This window comes from Amblyomma maculatum, chromosome 9, assembly GCF_055883805.1.
Source record: "Amblyomma maculatum isolate TAMU_Amacu chromosome 9, ASM5588380v1, whole genome shotgun sequence".
Taxonomy (NCBI): domain Eukaryota; kingdom Metazoa; phylum Arthropoda; class Arachnida; order Ixodida; family Ixodidae; genus Amblyomma; species Amblyomma maculatum.
In genome coordinates this window covers 44,265,427-44,281,948 of record NC_139352.1, presented here as the reverse complement: position 1 = coordinate 44,281,948, position 16,522 = coordinate 44,265,427, and the positions used below count along the sequence as shown (strand labels likewise).

The following is a 16,522-nucleotide window of genomic DNA, read 5'->3' as shown; positions in this document are numbered from 1 at the left end:
CCACGCCTTACCCACGCCACGTTGTGTGAGGAAGAAGAAAGCTTGGTCACCCGCAGGCTAATGCTTTCACTCAATATTTGATTCAGCAGTGTTGAACACTTGTAATTTAAAAAAAAAATTGAAATCAGCTTGTGGTGAGAGTTCATTACACAAGAAACACTTGAGATTCTTTTATTTTTCTTTCCCCCCCCCCCCCCCCCCCCTGGAGTAGCCCATCCTTCCACCCATCAGCCATCAATGACAGCACATTGTCAGCCTCGATCATGACTTCACTTTTAGCGTAGTTCACTTCAAAAGGTGTTTGCTGCTACCACGTGTTCCGATGATTTCGTGGCAGTGGACAGTGCACTTCTCATTCGTGGCGTGATGAAGCGAACATACTGAAAACGAGGCTCGCGCAGCCGGAGGAGCCGAAGAAGCCACCATTGACACTCTTGTGAAAGCCGCCTACACTATGCAAACTTTAATATCCCCCTCTCCCCTCCCCTGAAGCTAACGTCCAAAGCTAGACACACTGCGATTTTACCCCTGCATGGCATCTTGGCACACTGCTAAGAAATTCGCCGTCGTCTTTTATTTATTTATTTTTTTCCAGAATTCTCAGTGGCAAAAGTTGGAGTGGGATTATTATGAAAGTAGATTCATTACATTACGAGAATGAATACAGTAAAGTTTTCAGTCATTTTCCATGTTCTCTAGAGTGCAGCAGGTGCTTGGATAGGCAGAAAGCCCCTCGAAAGGCCTGTCATATGCAAGGGATGCTTCTATTTGTTTATAGCACTATCGCCCTCCTCGCATACACTAGTAGTCAGCCTGGAAGTTAACGAGCGTAGACGATTTGTGTTATTCATGCCTCACGCCATCTCATTTTCATTTAACTTAATCAGTCACTGAACAGCGGCCCACCGTAGCTGCGCTGTTGCTACTACTACGGAGGAGCCTGACCCCGCCGGTAACTCCACCTGGGGAATAGGATGAAAAAGTGCACAACTACTCTCCAGGCACAAAACATAACACTCAACCTATAGAACACAACATTCAATCGATGTGGGCCAACTTCAACTGATCTTGAACTGAAAAGGCCGTAATTTCAAGCTGCACCCAAGCTTCAGATTTCTCACCTGTGTGGGGATATGGGCAGGGCTTGTCTGGCCTGTTGCATTGCGGACGTGTATTGGGAGGTCCTCTCAAGCTTGGTCATGAGCTCCTTGTCCTTCTGGGGCTGGAACTCACTGGAAACAGTGAGAATCCGTCCGGTCATTATATCGTAAATAGTGCGCTGCGATCCTGAAGATTCTGTCTCTACGATAAGGTCTTCCTCCGCCACATCGTCGGGAAGGTGCGGCGCATTCGAAACAACCGTCTAGAGAAAAGAAAAAACATTCAACAACGAATCACTTATAGATTACAAAAAAAGAAATGGTTGCACAGGAAGCCCAAGACCACCTGGTGTGACAAAAATGCAAAAACAGTCTGCAACCACTTTTCCTACAAACACAATTTTTCGAACATAAATTCGAACATTTTCAGTGCAGTCCGCAATTTTCGAAAATTCCAAAATTTCGAAAATCAAATTTTCGAATACGAATCGAATAACAAACATATATTCCCTTCGTATTCGAAACTGAATATTTGCACTCCCCTAGTATAAACTCCAATTCTAGTTACATATTTGTAGAGCTGATCAGCTGTGAAAAATGTCCCTGCTCCGAACTTCGAAACATTTCCAATAATCAGATATACGCAGTTTCATCCCTTTTGTCTAGCACAGCTCGGCTATGGGCACAGCAGTGGACCATGAGTCAAGAAAGAATGGTCAGGTGAGACGAGGTCAAGAAATAGGTCAAGAAAGCTGGCAAGATATGCGGCGCAGGAGAGCACTAATTGGAGCTAAGTGGGAGAGGCTTTTGTAGGACGCCAGACGATGGCGGATTATTGTTGCAGAAACTGATAGGTACTTTTTGGAAGCTAACTATTCAGCCTTACACAAAATTTCTGACTTTGAAGCAGTACGCTCAAACCCTTCATAAGAAAGTGTACATGGGCACTAGCAATACAATAGAGTCAGAAGGTTAGACTTCTCAGACAAAATGGGTGCTAACAGGACTCTACCATGTGTGGAAGTTTTTTTTTTTTTTTTTTTTTTTTTTTTTTTTTTTTTGCCTACGCTAAAAGCGAATGAGCATCACAGCAAAAACAAGCCAACACTTAAAGCAGACAGACAGGTTTGCTAGGCATGATAGTTTTTACAGCTGCCACTGGAGTTGACGGTACACCCTATGTCAATTCTCATTTAGTGCCCAGCAAAGAAGAAGGCTAACGACTGTGCGAGCTAAATAGTCCTCAAGCCTGGGCATGCATTCGCGAATGGGGCAATCGCAGCGGGCAGAATAGGCGGTGGTAAAGCAGTCAGTGGCTGGTCTGGTTTGGTTCACGAGCTTTAAGGTACCAAAGGCTTAGGCTACGTCACATAGTGCATGGGTACCTTGCGTCTTGCGCAGGGAAATAAACAGGCGCCTTCGTCAGCTTGCACAAAGTATATAAGGCACTGAAGGGAGGGCGCCGCATTTCGCAAGCACAGCACTAGCTTGAGGCATGGTTTGTTCTGTGACACACAGCAGCCTCATGCTTTTGGTGTCGATTGAGTGAGAAGTGGTGCGGACTAGTGTAAACGAACGTGATGAAGGCATGACTCTGGTCCCAACAAAAGCTAACGTTGTTGCCTGCAAGCGGAACATGAGAAAAAGTTGAAATTCAGTTTTCCATCTGAAGTTTTGAAAACAAAAAAATCTGTCCATAAACTCGGTTAGCAACTGTTCTGATAATGACACGCTGATGTTTCTTTAAAGACTTTACGGCATATTAAATCTATATCTGCAACAGTCGAAAGTGACTCCTAATATTAGGCTCTCATTCTACCTCGAAGGAAGGTATGAACAACATGTACGAAAGCTCTGTACGTGACGGAAAGAAACAGAGCAAACATAGGATTATGGAGATGGACAACGCAGGCACTTCTCAAGTTGCTCCTTTCTGTCGTGTCAAACCAAACAGCCCGTGGCAGTGCTGTCCTTTGTCTGTGTAAAATGCTGCCTGCTTCATTCATACTTATTAAACATACAGTCTAGCCTGGTTATAGCAAAGACACTTATAGCAAAATAGCCATTATAAGGAAGGAACTTCAATTTCCGACTCCCATTTTTACTATGGTTCTAACAAAGAAAATAAAAGCGTCTCAGCAGACATTGCAGAAAGCTTTTGCAGCAAATGAAAAAAGATCTGTCAATTGGAACAATTCCACACCTTTCAGAAAAAGTTCGGCGCAGAATTAAGAGCAAAATCCGGCTGACGGCCACATGTGCGGTGTCATCTGCATCCCGCAAAGCGAAAGGTTGCTTCACTACATAGCTTTGCTCGCCGCCCTTGTTCATCCTCAGACGAACTTGCGAGATGAATTCACTGAATCTTCGCGTTTTGAGGAAGCTTCATCACATAGTCCTTACAGTCCATGCAGTAAAGCATCCTCAAAATGTGGTGGGACCGTCTGTGAAGAGGTACCACTGCTACCGAGTCGTACTGCGATAAGGACCGCGAAGGCAGTCATGAATTTGGAGCATTTCTTTCAGTTTATGTTAGTTGTATTGGAGCATGCCTGAAAAATGAAGGGTCGGTTTCGGACGGCGACTATTCTTTCCCTCTTTTTATCTTTTCAGTCTAGATATAGCGAAACAGTGAATATAGCAAAGTCATATCCGATTCACGATACCTTCGTTATAACTGGGCTAGACTGTAGTATCATGGGGTAACGCGGGGCTCTCACACCAGGCTAAAAATTACAGCAGTAAAGCAAGACTTCTAAATCAAAACAATGGCAAGCCTTTCATCTTTCTTCCAAATTTCGAGCAAGAGTGGTGCGACAGCGTTGAAAAAATCGCATGCAGCGCGTTGAATGTTCTGTGCTGGTTGTGAGCCCTTGCCTCAAACTGCATGACGAGGTTGCGCATGGCGGACACTGAGCTCTCCAGAAGCACCACTGGCACGGGTGCTGTGCGTTGGCTCATCCGCTTCCTCAGTTCCCGGTCCGAGCACGTCTTGGGGTTCAGGTTGCGGTCAACATGTCCCTCCGTGACCAGGTACTCCAGAAGGTGGGAAGCAGCCAGCGCTTCCGCCTCCTTCTTGATCCGAGCTCTGCCTTCAAACGAAAGGTTGCACGGCCATTTGACGGCCAACGTGCAAGTCCAGAAGGCAAAGTTCGCTGGTAAAAGAAAAGGGAAGTCCATAAGATTTGTTTACACACTCCACAGACAATACGTTTTATCGAGCCACATAAATTTCTGCTTAAATGACATCAAATACACAAAATTGTTTGGTAACGTGTTCGTTCTGTTCCGTGTGCAGTGGGGCATCAGAACAGTTTGAAAATGACTCAACGAAAGTACCAAGCAAAGCCTCCAAAAATTACTTCAAAGAAGTCTGGGCCAATTTCGTCAATGCCATTGTCTGCCTGGATGTGTTGCCAAGTTCGTTTCATGCCAGGGACAACACATATACAATACTGAATATTACAAACACTACACCCTTATAACAAACGAAAGTGTTGATAAATGCCTTTGCACTTCATCCTTCGCTACATTTATATTTTCAGAACCTTGGTGGCTTTGGTGACGCATTTTCCCAGATAGTTTTTTTTTTCCTCCCAATTTTTCAGAAAACGTAAGTTCCGACTACATTTCCAATCGCTACCTCAGCAATTCAGAGCCTTTAACTGCAAGATTTGCCCGCCGGGGTGGCACAGTGGTTGGGGCGCTCGACTACTGTGCCCAAGGACGCGGGATTGAATCCTGGCCTCGGCGGCCGCTTTTCGATGGAGGCGAAAAGCTAGGCACCCGTGTGCTGTGCGATGTCAGTGCACGTTAAAGAACCCCAGGTGGTCAAAATTTCCAGAGTCTTACACTATAGCATCCTTCTTAGCCGGAGTTGCTTTGGGACCTTAAACCCCAAAACCAAACCAAACCTGTAGGATTCAATATTCCACGACTTCTGAGGCTTTGTTAATGCCTTCCGTACCGGTAGCCTTCAATGCTGTTACACTCATGAGACCATGTTACTGCACTGGACTTGCATATACAGCTAGCAGTGAGAGTTTATGGGGTGCAGGTGTGCCAAAAAAATAATTTTATTCTGGCAAGCAAAATACACACCTAGGTGTGTCCTTTCAGAATGCTCTCTTCACTTTTGTCACAAGATTGAATTACCTTAGAGACAAGATGTCCATGAGGGCAGCTGCCTCTCTTGTTACCAGATGCAGCAGGCAAGCAAGAAAAAAAGAGTAAAGCAATGCATACACCCAACTTACTTGTGACAGAGCACAGAAGTCCTACACCCCTGATTTGAAAGAGTGAAAGCCATGCATACACCCAACTTACTCTGTGACAGAGCACAGATGTCTTACACTCCAGATCTGAAAGAGTGAAAGCCATCCATACACCTAACTTACTCTGTGAGAGAACCGTCACGTATGAAGGCATGAGAGCGCTGCCTTTCAACTTGCAAACGTAGGCGTAGATGTTGTGCACCACGGACTTGGCTCGACTCAGTTCTCGCTTTTCAGTCCATGCACTCAACCTCTTACTAGATACTTGCGCGGCGATATTCCCATTCATGTCAGGTGCTGAAAATGTAAAAGCAATTCTACGAATTAGCAAGGAAGTCACAAAAACAATTTTGCACAATCACACAATTTGGATTAGTTGACGCAGATTTACTATGTGCTGAAGTGATGTGACATCAAGCACAGACTTCAGTGACAACGTTGGTATGCAAAAACGTTTAAAAACTCCCATTTTCCCGATAGAAAAGTCCAAGAAATGAATGAAAAACAAAAAAATGCGATATCTAATCCTTCCTTATTTGGCTCATGAATGCCACGAACAAGAAGTATCCAGCGAGCAGCACAAAAATCCCATCATGCTTCGCTGGTTGCTATAGCAACAGTGGTGCCAGCCGTTCTCTAGGAGGCGTTAGTACAGCAGGCATCAGCGGCGTTTGAAATTTACAGGATAGAAAAGGCGCAGTATCTGTCATAATTCTCTGCGGACACATGTACCACCCTGTAAAGGAAGGGAGAAAGGTGGGAATGAAAGAAGAGAGGGAGATGGAGGTGCCATAGTGGAGGGCTACGATCCACCACACTAAAAGGCTTTTGCCTCAACGCAGTCTAGTGGTCCAAAATGCCCTCTAGAATTTTTTGCCTTCATATAATGAAGGCGGTCTTAAATGTCTTAGCTGAATTTCTTTGCTATTTTACCCTTTGAGCAGGCTTACATAAGGATTGGTGCAAATTAAAACAAAGCAGTAACCAAGCTGCAATTTTTGCACGGATTACGTGACTGAAGTCCGTCAATAACGTGCTATGCCATTGCTCAGCATTTGAAACTGAAACAGAAACTGCATGGGAAAAATTCAAATTTATATTAGCAACATTTTTCAGCAATCCATATCACTGCCCACATTTAGTAATGTGTTGTGCATCATTCCACAGACAATGTATACAATGCAAATTTGGTCTCTACGTTCTTTTAAATCGCCGCGGTTCTTTGCAGAGCCCCGAAAACTGGTGCTTTTGCAGAAAAGAACGAAGTGACTACAGTGAACTCTCCTTACTTTGAACACCACATTAACGAATGTTAAAATGAACAAACCTTTGAAGAATACCCAGCATATTTTCTATACTTTCAATGTAAAACTATTCAGAATTATGAATTTCAACATTTCATATATTTCAGAATAATGCAGATATTTTTTCTTCTATAATCTAGGACCCCCCCCCATCAGTGTTCGGCTAAAATTAACAGTGTCGCAGCTCGCAACTCTCGTGTGAAACAGAAACTGCAGTTTCTGTGTGTACGGTCCGTGGGCTGTAGCTATCATCAGCATATCTAGTGCCAGCTCCTAGCTCCACCATAAAGCTGTGGTTTATTATGCAGTAGCCAGCCGGCCTAGCTGCCTGCCTTGTTTCTTCCTGTGTTGTGTACCGTTCGCCGATCGGTCGTTCTTGCCATTCGCACGTGCAGGACGGACGGTGCTTCTTTTTTTTGTGAGTCGCGGACTATCTTATTGAGAAGTTTGTACGAGATCTGACAATGACTGCAGCCAACAAAGTGCTAAGAAGATAGGAACGCAAGCTTTCACTGCAAGCAACCGACTCAAGGAAAAAGCGAACCGGCCTCTGCAGACAACTAGCATTGTCCATCAACCGCCGCAATCATTTTGAAAGACCGAGACAAGATGCAATCACGCACCCGATGAAGTGTTGTGCAAAGTGGAAGGTATATGTACTGTAGTGGTGTAACATAGTGCACGGTCGTGTTTGCTGCAAGTGGCAGAAGAAAATGATTTCTTCAAATAAATCAGCTTTGGCGTTAGTGCAACATTTTCATTTGAGGCTTTGCTTGTCTACACACGTGCCTACTGCCAAGGTACGTCATTTTCATACCAAGTTTAACCACCGGCTTATAATCGCAATTTTTCACTACAATATTTCAAAATAATGAACAATTTTTGCGGTCCCGCACGATTCGTTTTAGCGAGATTTGACCGTAATCTGTAACTGTTATCACAAAGCCAGGTGTCACAACCGTCACGGTGAGTCACCATAGGGCCAGTGGAGCCAGATGAGCTGCAGCAGACGCACTTCGTTTGATGCCATGCCACTACAAAAAGCGAAAGAAAGAGGGTACCACCCCAAGCACAAGTACGCTTGCTGCATTTCATTCTGAAGACAAGTGCCGAATACCTACGTCCTCGAGTGAACCCTTTCTCGAAGGTCCACAAACTGTCCTGATACACGCTTCCACCAATGCTACCGGCAACAAGTGCGGAGCACAACAGATTCTACCTCTTTTGAGAACACAAGAGTACTTTCAAATGAATTTACAGATGTCAAAAAGCCAACGTTCTGATTAAGCAACTTATTGACTACTTTTCCTTCACTATGCATTCATTTCGTCAATATTTTTCACGTTTCCATAATCCACACCGTGACATAGATATGCCTGAGATAAGACTTCTCTAAACGTTTTTCCCAAAGTCCACTGAGGAAGTGAAGGCAGCAAGATTTATTTGTTTCTGGTGAATTGAGGTTGCGTAAGTAAGCTTAGTTCGCACCCAGTCGGTAAATGCATGCGACAGTTTATTACAGCAGTTACAAATTAAGATGGCACTTCATATTCGTAAGCAATAGCTTATGCCAGGTTTTAAACACTGCTTTTGCAAACCTAGCAGTCATACTTAGGAGAAGGCAGAGTAAAACTCCTGTACCTAGTCAATGTCGCACCGGCCTCCACGCAGGCAAACACAGCACTCAGTGCGTTCGCTTCGCGGATGTACCAAGACGCTGGGCTGCAAACCAGCGCTAAAGTGACTGTCATTACAAAATTTAAGAGTGCCCAACATATACACCAACCTCTATTCATCAGTCCCGGCACATGACGGTGGCTCAGTGATGATAACTGATAAGCCAGTAGCTTCTCGTGCTACTGACACTGCCAGTATATTGGTGCTCAGTTCTTAGTATCCAGCTAATTCAGATATATCGGCCCTAAAATGCATTGTGCACACTGTGGAACTGAGGCTGCTGACGTGCAGGCCAGAGATTTTTGTGAGAAGTTCGTTGGCAAGATCAGAAACGAAATCCGCAGCAAGGCTGGTGCAAACGAAGCAATGGCAGATAAAAGGTGCCTGCAATGCCCAGCCAGTGAAAGCTTTCAATTCAGCCGCTGCTAGACTGCATCGCTCGTCACCAGTAATCACGAAGTCCACATTTGTGCCACTGTTTTTTGTGCGTACATCCCCCAGAGAGTCCCGCGTTGGCAAAAGAGCCGCAGACAAAAACTTCTGTCAACTTCAAATACAAATCTCCCACCAACAAATAAGTATTTTGCTCCCATACAAGTGACAGCAAAGCCATGAAATGGCAAACTATCAGATTATGCTAACAACAAAAAATGAACCAAGCTCTCCCCAACAATAACGTAATGCTGAAATTTTTTAACCGCGATAAAGCTTTGTACACAATCTGGACATGCCTGTCGAACTACATCTTAAAGCGTTTTAGATTGTAACATGCTATTAGGTCTAAACGAATTTTTAAAGTGGAAGGATTCGTTTTCGTTCTTGAAGAAGTATGCAAAAGTTCTCGAAAAAAGTACTATATACTAAGCTACCCCGCGCGAGCGTGTGGCCGAGCGCTCGGCATGGTTGTATATTGGCGCCGATTGTGCCTTGTTTTACGAGCTATCTCGAGATGGTGTAGCTGTTCCAGCAAGCTCACATCATCTCCACTTGCTTGCTTTCACCTTCACCCTCGTTTAGTCTTGTTTTGAAACAAGTTTCGAAAACAATATCCATAGCCGTCGGTCAATAGCCAAACTATATGTGCGCGGGCTCTTCTCGGTCCGCATCCTCGATGTTGTCTGGTATGCCACTTTGCACTTCATCATGGTACTGAACGGGGAAGGCTGAACGGGAGCGGCGCAGACTTATATGCGTCAAAGTGGCTGCTTGTAGATGCTAACACTGCTGAAAATAATACATGGATCATGTCGTGGCTGCTTCTGATTTTGCGCTGGGGGGCTAATGCACTCAATCAGTGCTGAAATCATGTCTAAACGTACAGCACTACTTAGACGAAGGAAGTGCTGTCTGATAACTTTTGCACGCCATATCTTGTCGGAGGCAAACGAACTGCACGATCTAGCAGTTTGTTTCAGCGAAAACAAAACTAGTAAGAAACAAATGACATGTCCTTCAGATAAAGGGGAACGAAGGGGGACCCATGAAGAGCGCTCGGCCTTGCACTCGCGTGGTGTGGCTCACACTGAGCGCGATAGTATGCCCGCTCTTCATATTAATTACTGCAGTAACAACTTGTAGAACGAAAGGTTCTGATTCCGCTAAAGCATTTCGAGACAAAATTAGTAAAATAAAATAAAGGTGCAACCTGTGATCAATTAGTAAGGGCACGCCAGCCAAAATTGGCAAAGAAAGAAAAGCAGCAAAAGAAAGAAACAAAGCGTTAATATCTAACCCTGATGCAAGACAGGTAAAGGCATGACGGCACCACTCTTGATCATGGTCCCAGCTTGCGTCCTTCGAAGCTCCACTTCCACAGCATCCGCGACTGCCCTCGTCAGCTGCTCCACAAAACCTGAACCCTTGTTTGCATCCTGCTTTCGCTCAAGCTGCTTAGTACAGCTAGCGCTGCTTAAAACTCCGCGCTCCTGGAAATAAACCGGAAGATAGCAGTGTCCACGCCTATTCCGAATCTAAATCTACCATCAGGTACAGCCTCCATCAAAAATCTGCAGGTCACCTGATTTGCCTGGAGCTAAAACTCTCAGACAGGTGATGCAAATACCTCATCCTCTCCAATCGTTTGGTTATCACGTTGTATGCACGAGGTGCAGTGTTGCAGACTGTGATGATTTCCCCAAAAAGAAGGACGCAAAAGTCCACAATCCTCACCCATAATGACACCCTGCTTTTGATGAACGGAAGTCAGAAAAGCATAAACAGCCTTTCGCCTTTCAACCACCCTTTGGGTCTAAAGTAGGGGGAGCCGCCCCCATTCTCTCCTCTTCACAAGGCATGCTGGCAACTTTGTTTGGCAACTGCCAACAGACTCTATCATAACTGTCCCCGCAGTGCACGCTCTCCAGGTTATAAACATAACCAACGGTTTTCCTTATGGCCAATGGTAACCACAGACATATTTGCAATAGACGAATATGCCTAAAGGGCCCGTATATCAGTAGTACTTGCAGCGCCGGAGGTCTTCGGGGCCCGTATATCACAGTTCAAAAACCTTCAACTTGCAGCTCCCTGTTAAACAAGCTAAAAAGTTTGCTTCCAGCGAAGCTTGAACAGTCACCAGTTCCCAGTCAAAAAGATTATGCTTAGACTGAAACGGGGCAGGAGCTATATGTCCGATCATGAAAGTGCTTTTAAACAGCAGTTTCTACCGTGACAGTGTTAAAGCCTCATTCACGGAAAATCCGGTGTAGGCGCTGGCGTTGTGAGCAAATATCACGGCACAGCATAGGCTACCAGCCGGCATGTAAACCTCCACTTTAACCGAGCCGTACGAACATGCCTACGTGGCCTGAGGGTAACGTAAATGCAAGGGTCGTGGCAGACAATCTGATATCACCCTCCCACATTAAAGGAGAGGCCAGAGTTGGCAGCTCCTGCCAAACGTAGCGTAAGGCAACCCAACAGCCAGTTAGTTCTCAACCATGTCAACAGTCAGCTACTCCCTGCCAGCACCAGGCTCGTAATTTTTTTGCACACAACGCCAATGCCGGCAGACGGCCACCAATATTGGATTTCAGGTGAACATGGCCTTAATGCTTTCTTGTTAAAAATGAGGGGCACGGTGCTGGCAGGTGGTAGCTGGAAGCTGACATGGCCAAGCCCTAACTGGCCGTAGGGTTGCCTGATGTTACGACTGGCAGGAGCTGCCAACTCGGGCCTCTCCACAACCCTTGAATTCACGTTTTTTTAAGGAATAACAGCGCGGAGACAAAGGACAAGGAAGAAGACAACACCTGCGCTGACTATCAACTGCAGTTTATTAGAAAGAAACACGCAAAAATATACTCTTTTCACAACCAATAACGCATGTGCAACACCAATCGCCAAACAGATACCTCAGTCTTTTGAATCAAGATAGATTAGTTCACAGTCATGAACAGATACAGAAGGGGTGCTTACACAGGAGTCATGATTTTTATGAATGTGAAAGGCTTCACTGATCCTTCCTTAAAAGGCTTCCTTAAAAATATGTACCAACTAGCTCAACTTTCCGTGTTATTGAATTCACGTTATCACTAGGCCATAATGTAAACAGCGCAAGCTACAAGGGACAAGAAAAGAAGGGACACAGAGACATATGTTCATACAGCTTGGTCAGAGCGATACTTTATTTGTGGGCTGGTAGCCAACGCTTAAGTGTCCCCTCTATTTTAAGGCGAAAGCCTTTATTGGCTCATGCTGTTGTGGACAAAGTGTTTTCCGCTTTTGTGGCGTTCTGATTGGCCGAGGCGGGATGCTTCCCTGCCATCTGCAATTCCCCACTTGAACGCGCGCCAAGGAACACCACCCGACAGGAGCGATGGTGTACTGTCCAAACTCACACTTGCCGGAGAAAGTGTGATCGATATGGTGCCTTTCCTTTCCTATAAAGCACTTATATATAGCACTGCAACAAATGCCGACAAGAGGCTAACGATGGGAGACAAATTATAGGATAGGAAGGGTACGCTTTCAGAGACCCTCTAATTTTAAGGCAAAAGTCTTTAATGGCTTATACTGTCGTGGACAAAGTGTGTCCCGCTTTTGCGGCTGCTGTCGCATGGCGTTCCTTGGCACGCGTTCAAGTGTGAGATTGCAGATGGCAGGAACGCTAGACAAGATGAGACTTTTGGAGGAAAGGCGAAGTACCTGTCACACTTTCTCCGACAAGTGTGCGTTTGGATGGTGCCCCATCGCTCCTGCGTGGCGTTCCTTGGTTCTCATTCAAGTGTGAGATTGCAGATGGCAGGAACGCTAGACAAGATGAGGCTTCTCAGGCTTTCGCCCTTCAATACTTTAGTTGCTAAAATCCCTCGTAATTTTTTTTTTTACTCAAAGGAGCATCTTGCTGCAAAAGAGCATCTCAAAGGAGCACCATGCTGCGTTGCTAGCAATAGCATGAAAGCAAAATGAAAGAAATAGGGCCACAGTTACGGGGCACTTTGAACCGAAATATGAATTAAGCCCGAACAGGTTTATCAAGGCACATATCTACGTTTGTGATTTAATTCACTCTGAGGTTTAGAAAACAGAACACATTGCCTCTCCCCATCAAAAGTAAACAAGAAAAGCCGGTACTTTCCAATAGCTCCCATGCCTACCTTTCCACCGCACATGCACTCAAATGCAAATGGCTACCGCTGCTCACAACTGGCCTCTTTGTGGGGACTACCAGTTCTATGCACACATGCGAGATTTGCCCCTTAAAATACGACACGTCACACCATCTTTCTTTAAACTTGAACCCTATCAAAACTGAGACCACAACCTATGAAATCGCTTCAACTTCAAGTGTCCCGTTTAACCCAGCAAGCTCATGGCTAGAGCACCACATTTAGTTATGAAAATAAAATTGCTCTCCCTCCATGTGCAATCTTCGGTGCTACTTACCTGCAGAATATTGCACATACGAGCCCTTGCATCTGCCAGAGCTACCTTCTTTGATGGTGACACGGCATTGACGGTCAGAAGTTCGGGCCAGGGGACAGAAATTTCGGTACTCCACTTTGCTAAACCATCTGCAAGGCAGCACAGCAGTTAGAAGTTGCCATCACAGTTAATCGCTGTGACCACGCAGCGAGCTCGGAATAACAAGCAAGGGCTGCACCGTGTATTAACTAAAAACATTAGATGTCACAGACAAGCCATATGAATGTGGGGGCAGTATATGTGCCTAGGCGAGGCTTAGGTTACGTGTGCTCGCATTTCTAGAAATGCTAATTACCATTTTGTGCATCAAATGTACTGAACCACATGAGTCGTGTCCCTTTTCTGAAGTTCCTCGGCAACTGCATTTGCTACTAAGCACTTTAGAGCTCTGGGGCTCGAAGGGAAAGTTCCCTTCCTGCAACAATAATCCACACCAGGAAACCACTACAAATGAAAAAGAAAGTACTTACTCTCTGCTCCCTTAGCTTGCAATGCTAGTTATTCAGTGCGTCTAACTGAAGGCAAACATGAAGATATTGGCACTCAGCGACATACAATAGCCTTTTAGGTTATGCCGTTAACCCGTATCAAGCGCTATGCAGATCTTCCAAAACCAATAAGTTAGTTATGTTAAAACAGCACTAGAAACACGGACAGATAGAAAGACAAACACAGCTTAATGTGTGTTTGCCTTCCTATCTGTCCGTGTTTCTAGCACTGTTTTGACATTGTCTAACCAACCCCCCGAACCAGCCGCTTTGCTCAATAAGTTAGGTTTGCAATGCAAAAAGCACAGATCATTACTCCATTTTCCAGGCATGTAGTATGAAATCCTGTATAATGTGCCAGAATAACTTGAAACTCCAATGTCGATGCATCAGTTGTTAATCAACTACTCCAGAGATAAAGATATCAAACTGTTCTTTAAGGGCCACATGATACAGAAATGCAAGAACCAAAATGTGACGGTCAGAAAAGTCTGCTAGTACATGAAAGAAGATATGTCCCCAAGCTCGCTGCTTAGAAAAATATTATTTGCTGTGTTCGGCAGGTTCCGAGTTCCAATATAAAGAGTGATAAATAAACCTGAAGCAATGAAATAATTCCTGAATGTGGCACACTCTGAACCAAAACCCACATATCGGCAAACGTGTGTATTTCACCTGATGTGATGAAACCCTTCATTTGTAACAAGCAAAGTCTGCCTCTGTGATTACATTTCATTCATGTAAAACTAGCCTTTGCACTTTCAAGGAGGCGTTGCACGACAACAACACTGAATACAATAAGGGAGGATACATAAATTACTAACACAGAGAATAAAGCCTATAAGGATGCACTAACCTAAACATAATCAAATGTGCATTCTCCAGTATGATTTCCTCATTCCAGATTACGAGTCTGCCCTCAGGTGTCAACATATAGCCTGCTTGAGTCAGTTTCAAAGTCTTATCATGACACATTTAAAGAATAAGAGTAAGCGAATTGGCACTACAAATGCAAACAAATATTTGAAACACTCTACACAATCAAGTCATCCAAAATCAATGTAGGTAGAGAGAGGGGCTAGTTGGTTTTCATAGTCTGAGCGGGTATTTTTTTCCAGCATAAATAAGTACTGAACTTGGGAAGAAACAAACATGGACAAATGCTAAAACTCTGTGTTTGTCTGTGTGTTTTTTACTTTAGTCTTGTACAAATTCCAATGCTTCAAAAATATGCATTCGACTTGGCATACAACCCATACAAAACAGCAACAAATCAATGCCATATAACAGTTGAATGAAATGCTAACAGTCACCTAACCCATGCCAAGTGGAATGATGAAAAGAATTATTGCACGCTTCTGTTTACAGGTCTGCTGCACAGTATGTATAACTGACCCCTTGCGCAAAGGACATCGAATGACGCAACACTACCATACATTTTCTCGAGCCTGTCGCTATCCTCCATCAACTAACTATTCAGGAACGCTAGTATGACACTCAAGTCACACGGCAAAACAACGCATACAAAAAATGTCGTATTCCAGCTGAAAAAAATCAAAAAAGAAAATCACAATTACCGCTGCCGCAAGAATGAATTGAGAACTGAGCGATATGTTCCTCGTGCCTTTAAAGCAAACAAAAATCACGGAATCAGCGCAAAGCATGTCATCGTAGTTTCTTTGCAGTTCTATTCTAATTAATCCGCGGGTGCTCCTTAGCGCGTGATGAAAAAAAAGAAAAAAGCGCAAGTGCTCCGCGTTTAGTAGTGTAGAATACAGGACAAATCAAAGTAGCGAAAATTTAGCCAACAGAATTCGCCAGCGACTCACTCTGCCAAATCTGGCGCGTCGTGACGCTGTGTCCTTCTGTGCCTTTTTTCATTAAAACAGAATCGAACTCTTGCAAGAGGCTTGCGGGGTCTTCCATCTCTGAAATAAAGACAACAGACATACATAATAGAAGCGCCGACGCCGCTAATCATAAGTTCAACGTCGCTTACTTTCGGCGACGGCGTCACACGGGCTCCTGGCCGGCCGACGTTGTTGTTGTTGACGTATGCGATCCGAATACATGGCTCGCGCGCTTTTCTGTAGTAGGTGCCGGCAACCGAAAGAACGTGAGGCTGCCGAGCACAGCTGAGCACAAGCGTGCACGTTCATCCCAAATTCAACACTCTGCACTCTGCCCCGCGCACAAGCATGGATGGATGGATGAAAATAGGAGCATCCCCTTTGAAACGGGTGGTAGCAGTAGCTATCTTGCTCATTTCTTTCCTCTATATCTCAATTATTGTTTTAGATTGGTTAACTATACCATCATTCTATTTATTGAATTTTTGCTTCTACATTACTAATATTATGTCACTTTTCTGCTTTTAAGCCACCAATCTTCCAGCCGTTTTTTTTTGCTAGCTTCCACCGCTAGCAAAAAACTAGAGACCAGATTGCCAACCATCGCTGGATCATGGAAAAGGCAAGAGAGTTCCAGAAACCCATCTACTTCTGCTTTATTGATTATGCGAAAGCGTTTGGCTGCGTAGATCACAGCAGACTGTGGCAAGCTCTCCAAGAGATGAGAGTTCTAATTCACCTCATCTAGTCTCCTCAGGAGCCTGTATGAAGGGCAAGAGGCCACAGTCAGAACTGGGCATATGGTCTTACTGATTGGTTTCCGATTGGGAAAGGAGTGAGTGTCACCCGTTAATAATTAGGGGGTATTATTAACGATGCGCCCTTAACGCTGCGCACACTCCC

The 16,522-nt window shown here is 44.6% G+C and overlaps 1 protein-coding gene across 1 annotated transcript in view; it reads right to left on the bottom strand.

The window, feature by feature from the left end:
• Positions 1 to 15,964, bottom strand: part of LOC146178970 (ATP-dependent RNA helicase DHX30-like) — a 73,688-nt gene extending 57,724 nt beyond the window's left edge. Inside the window, exons 1-7 of the mRNA XM_084578676.1 lie at positions 15,769 to 15,964; positions 15,599 to 15,697; positions 13,243 to 13,370; positions 10,088 to 10,280; positions 5,498 to 5,671; positions 3,978 to 4,255; positions 1,122 to 1,363 (exon numbers count right to left, since the gene is read on the bottom strand). Coding sequence (XP_084434802.1) covers positions 1,122 to 1,363; positions 3,978 to 4,255; positions 5,498 to 5,671; positions 10,088 to 10,280; positions 13,243 to 13,370; positions 15,599 to 15,697; positions 15,769 to 15,928 — 1,274 coding nt within the window. The 5' untranslated portion in view covers positions 15,929 to 15,964. The remainder of the gene's footprint in view (positions 1 to 1,121; positions 1,364 to 3,977; positions 4,256 to 5,497; positions 5,672 to 10,087; positions 10,281 to 13,242; positions 13,371 to 15,598; positions 15,698 to 15,768) is intronic.
• Between the last annotated feature and the right edge of the window lie 558 nt (positions 15,965 to 16,522).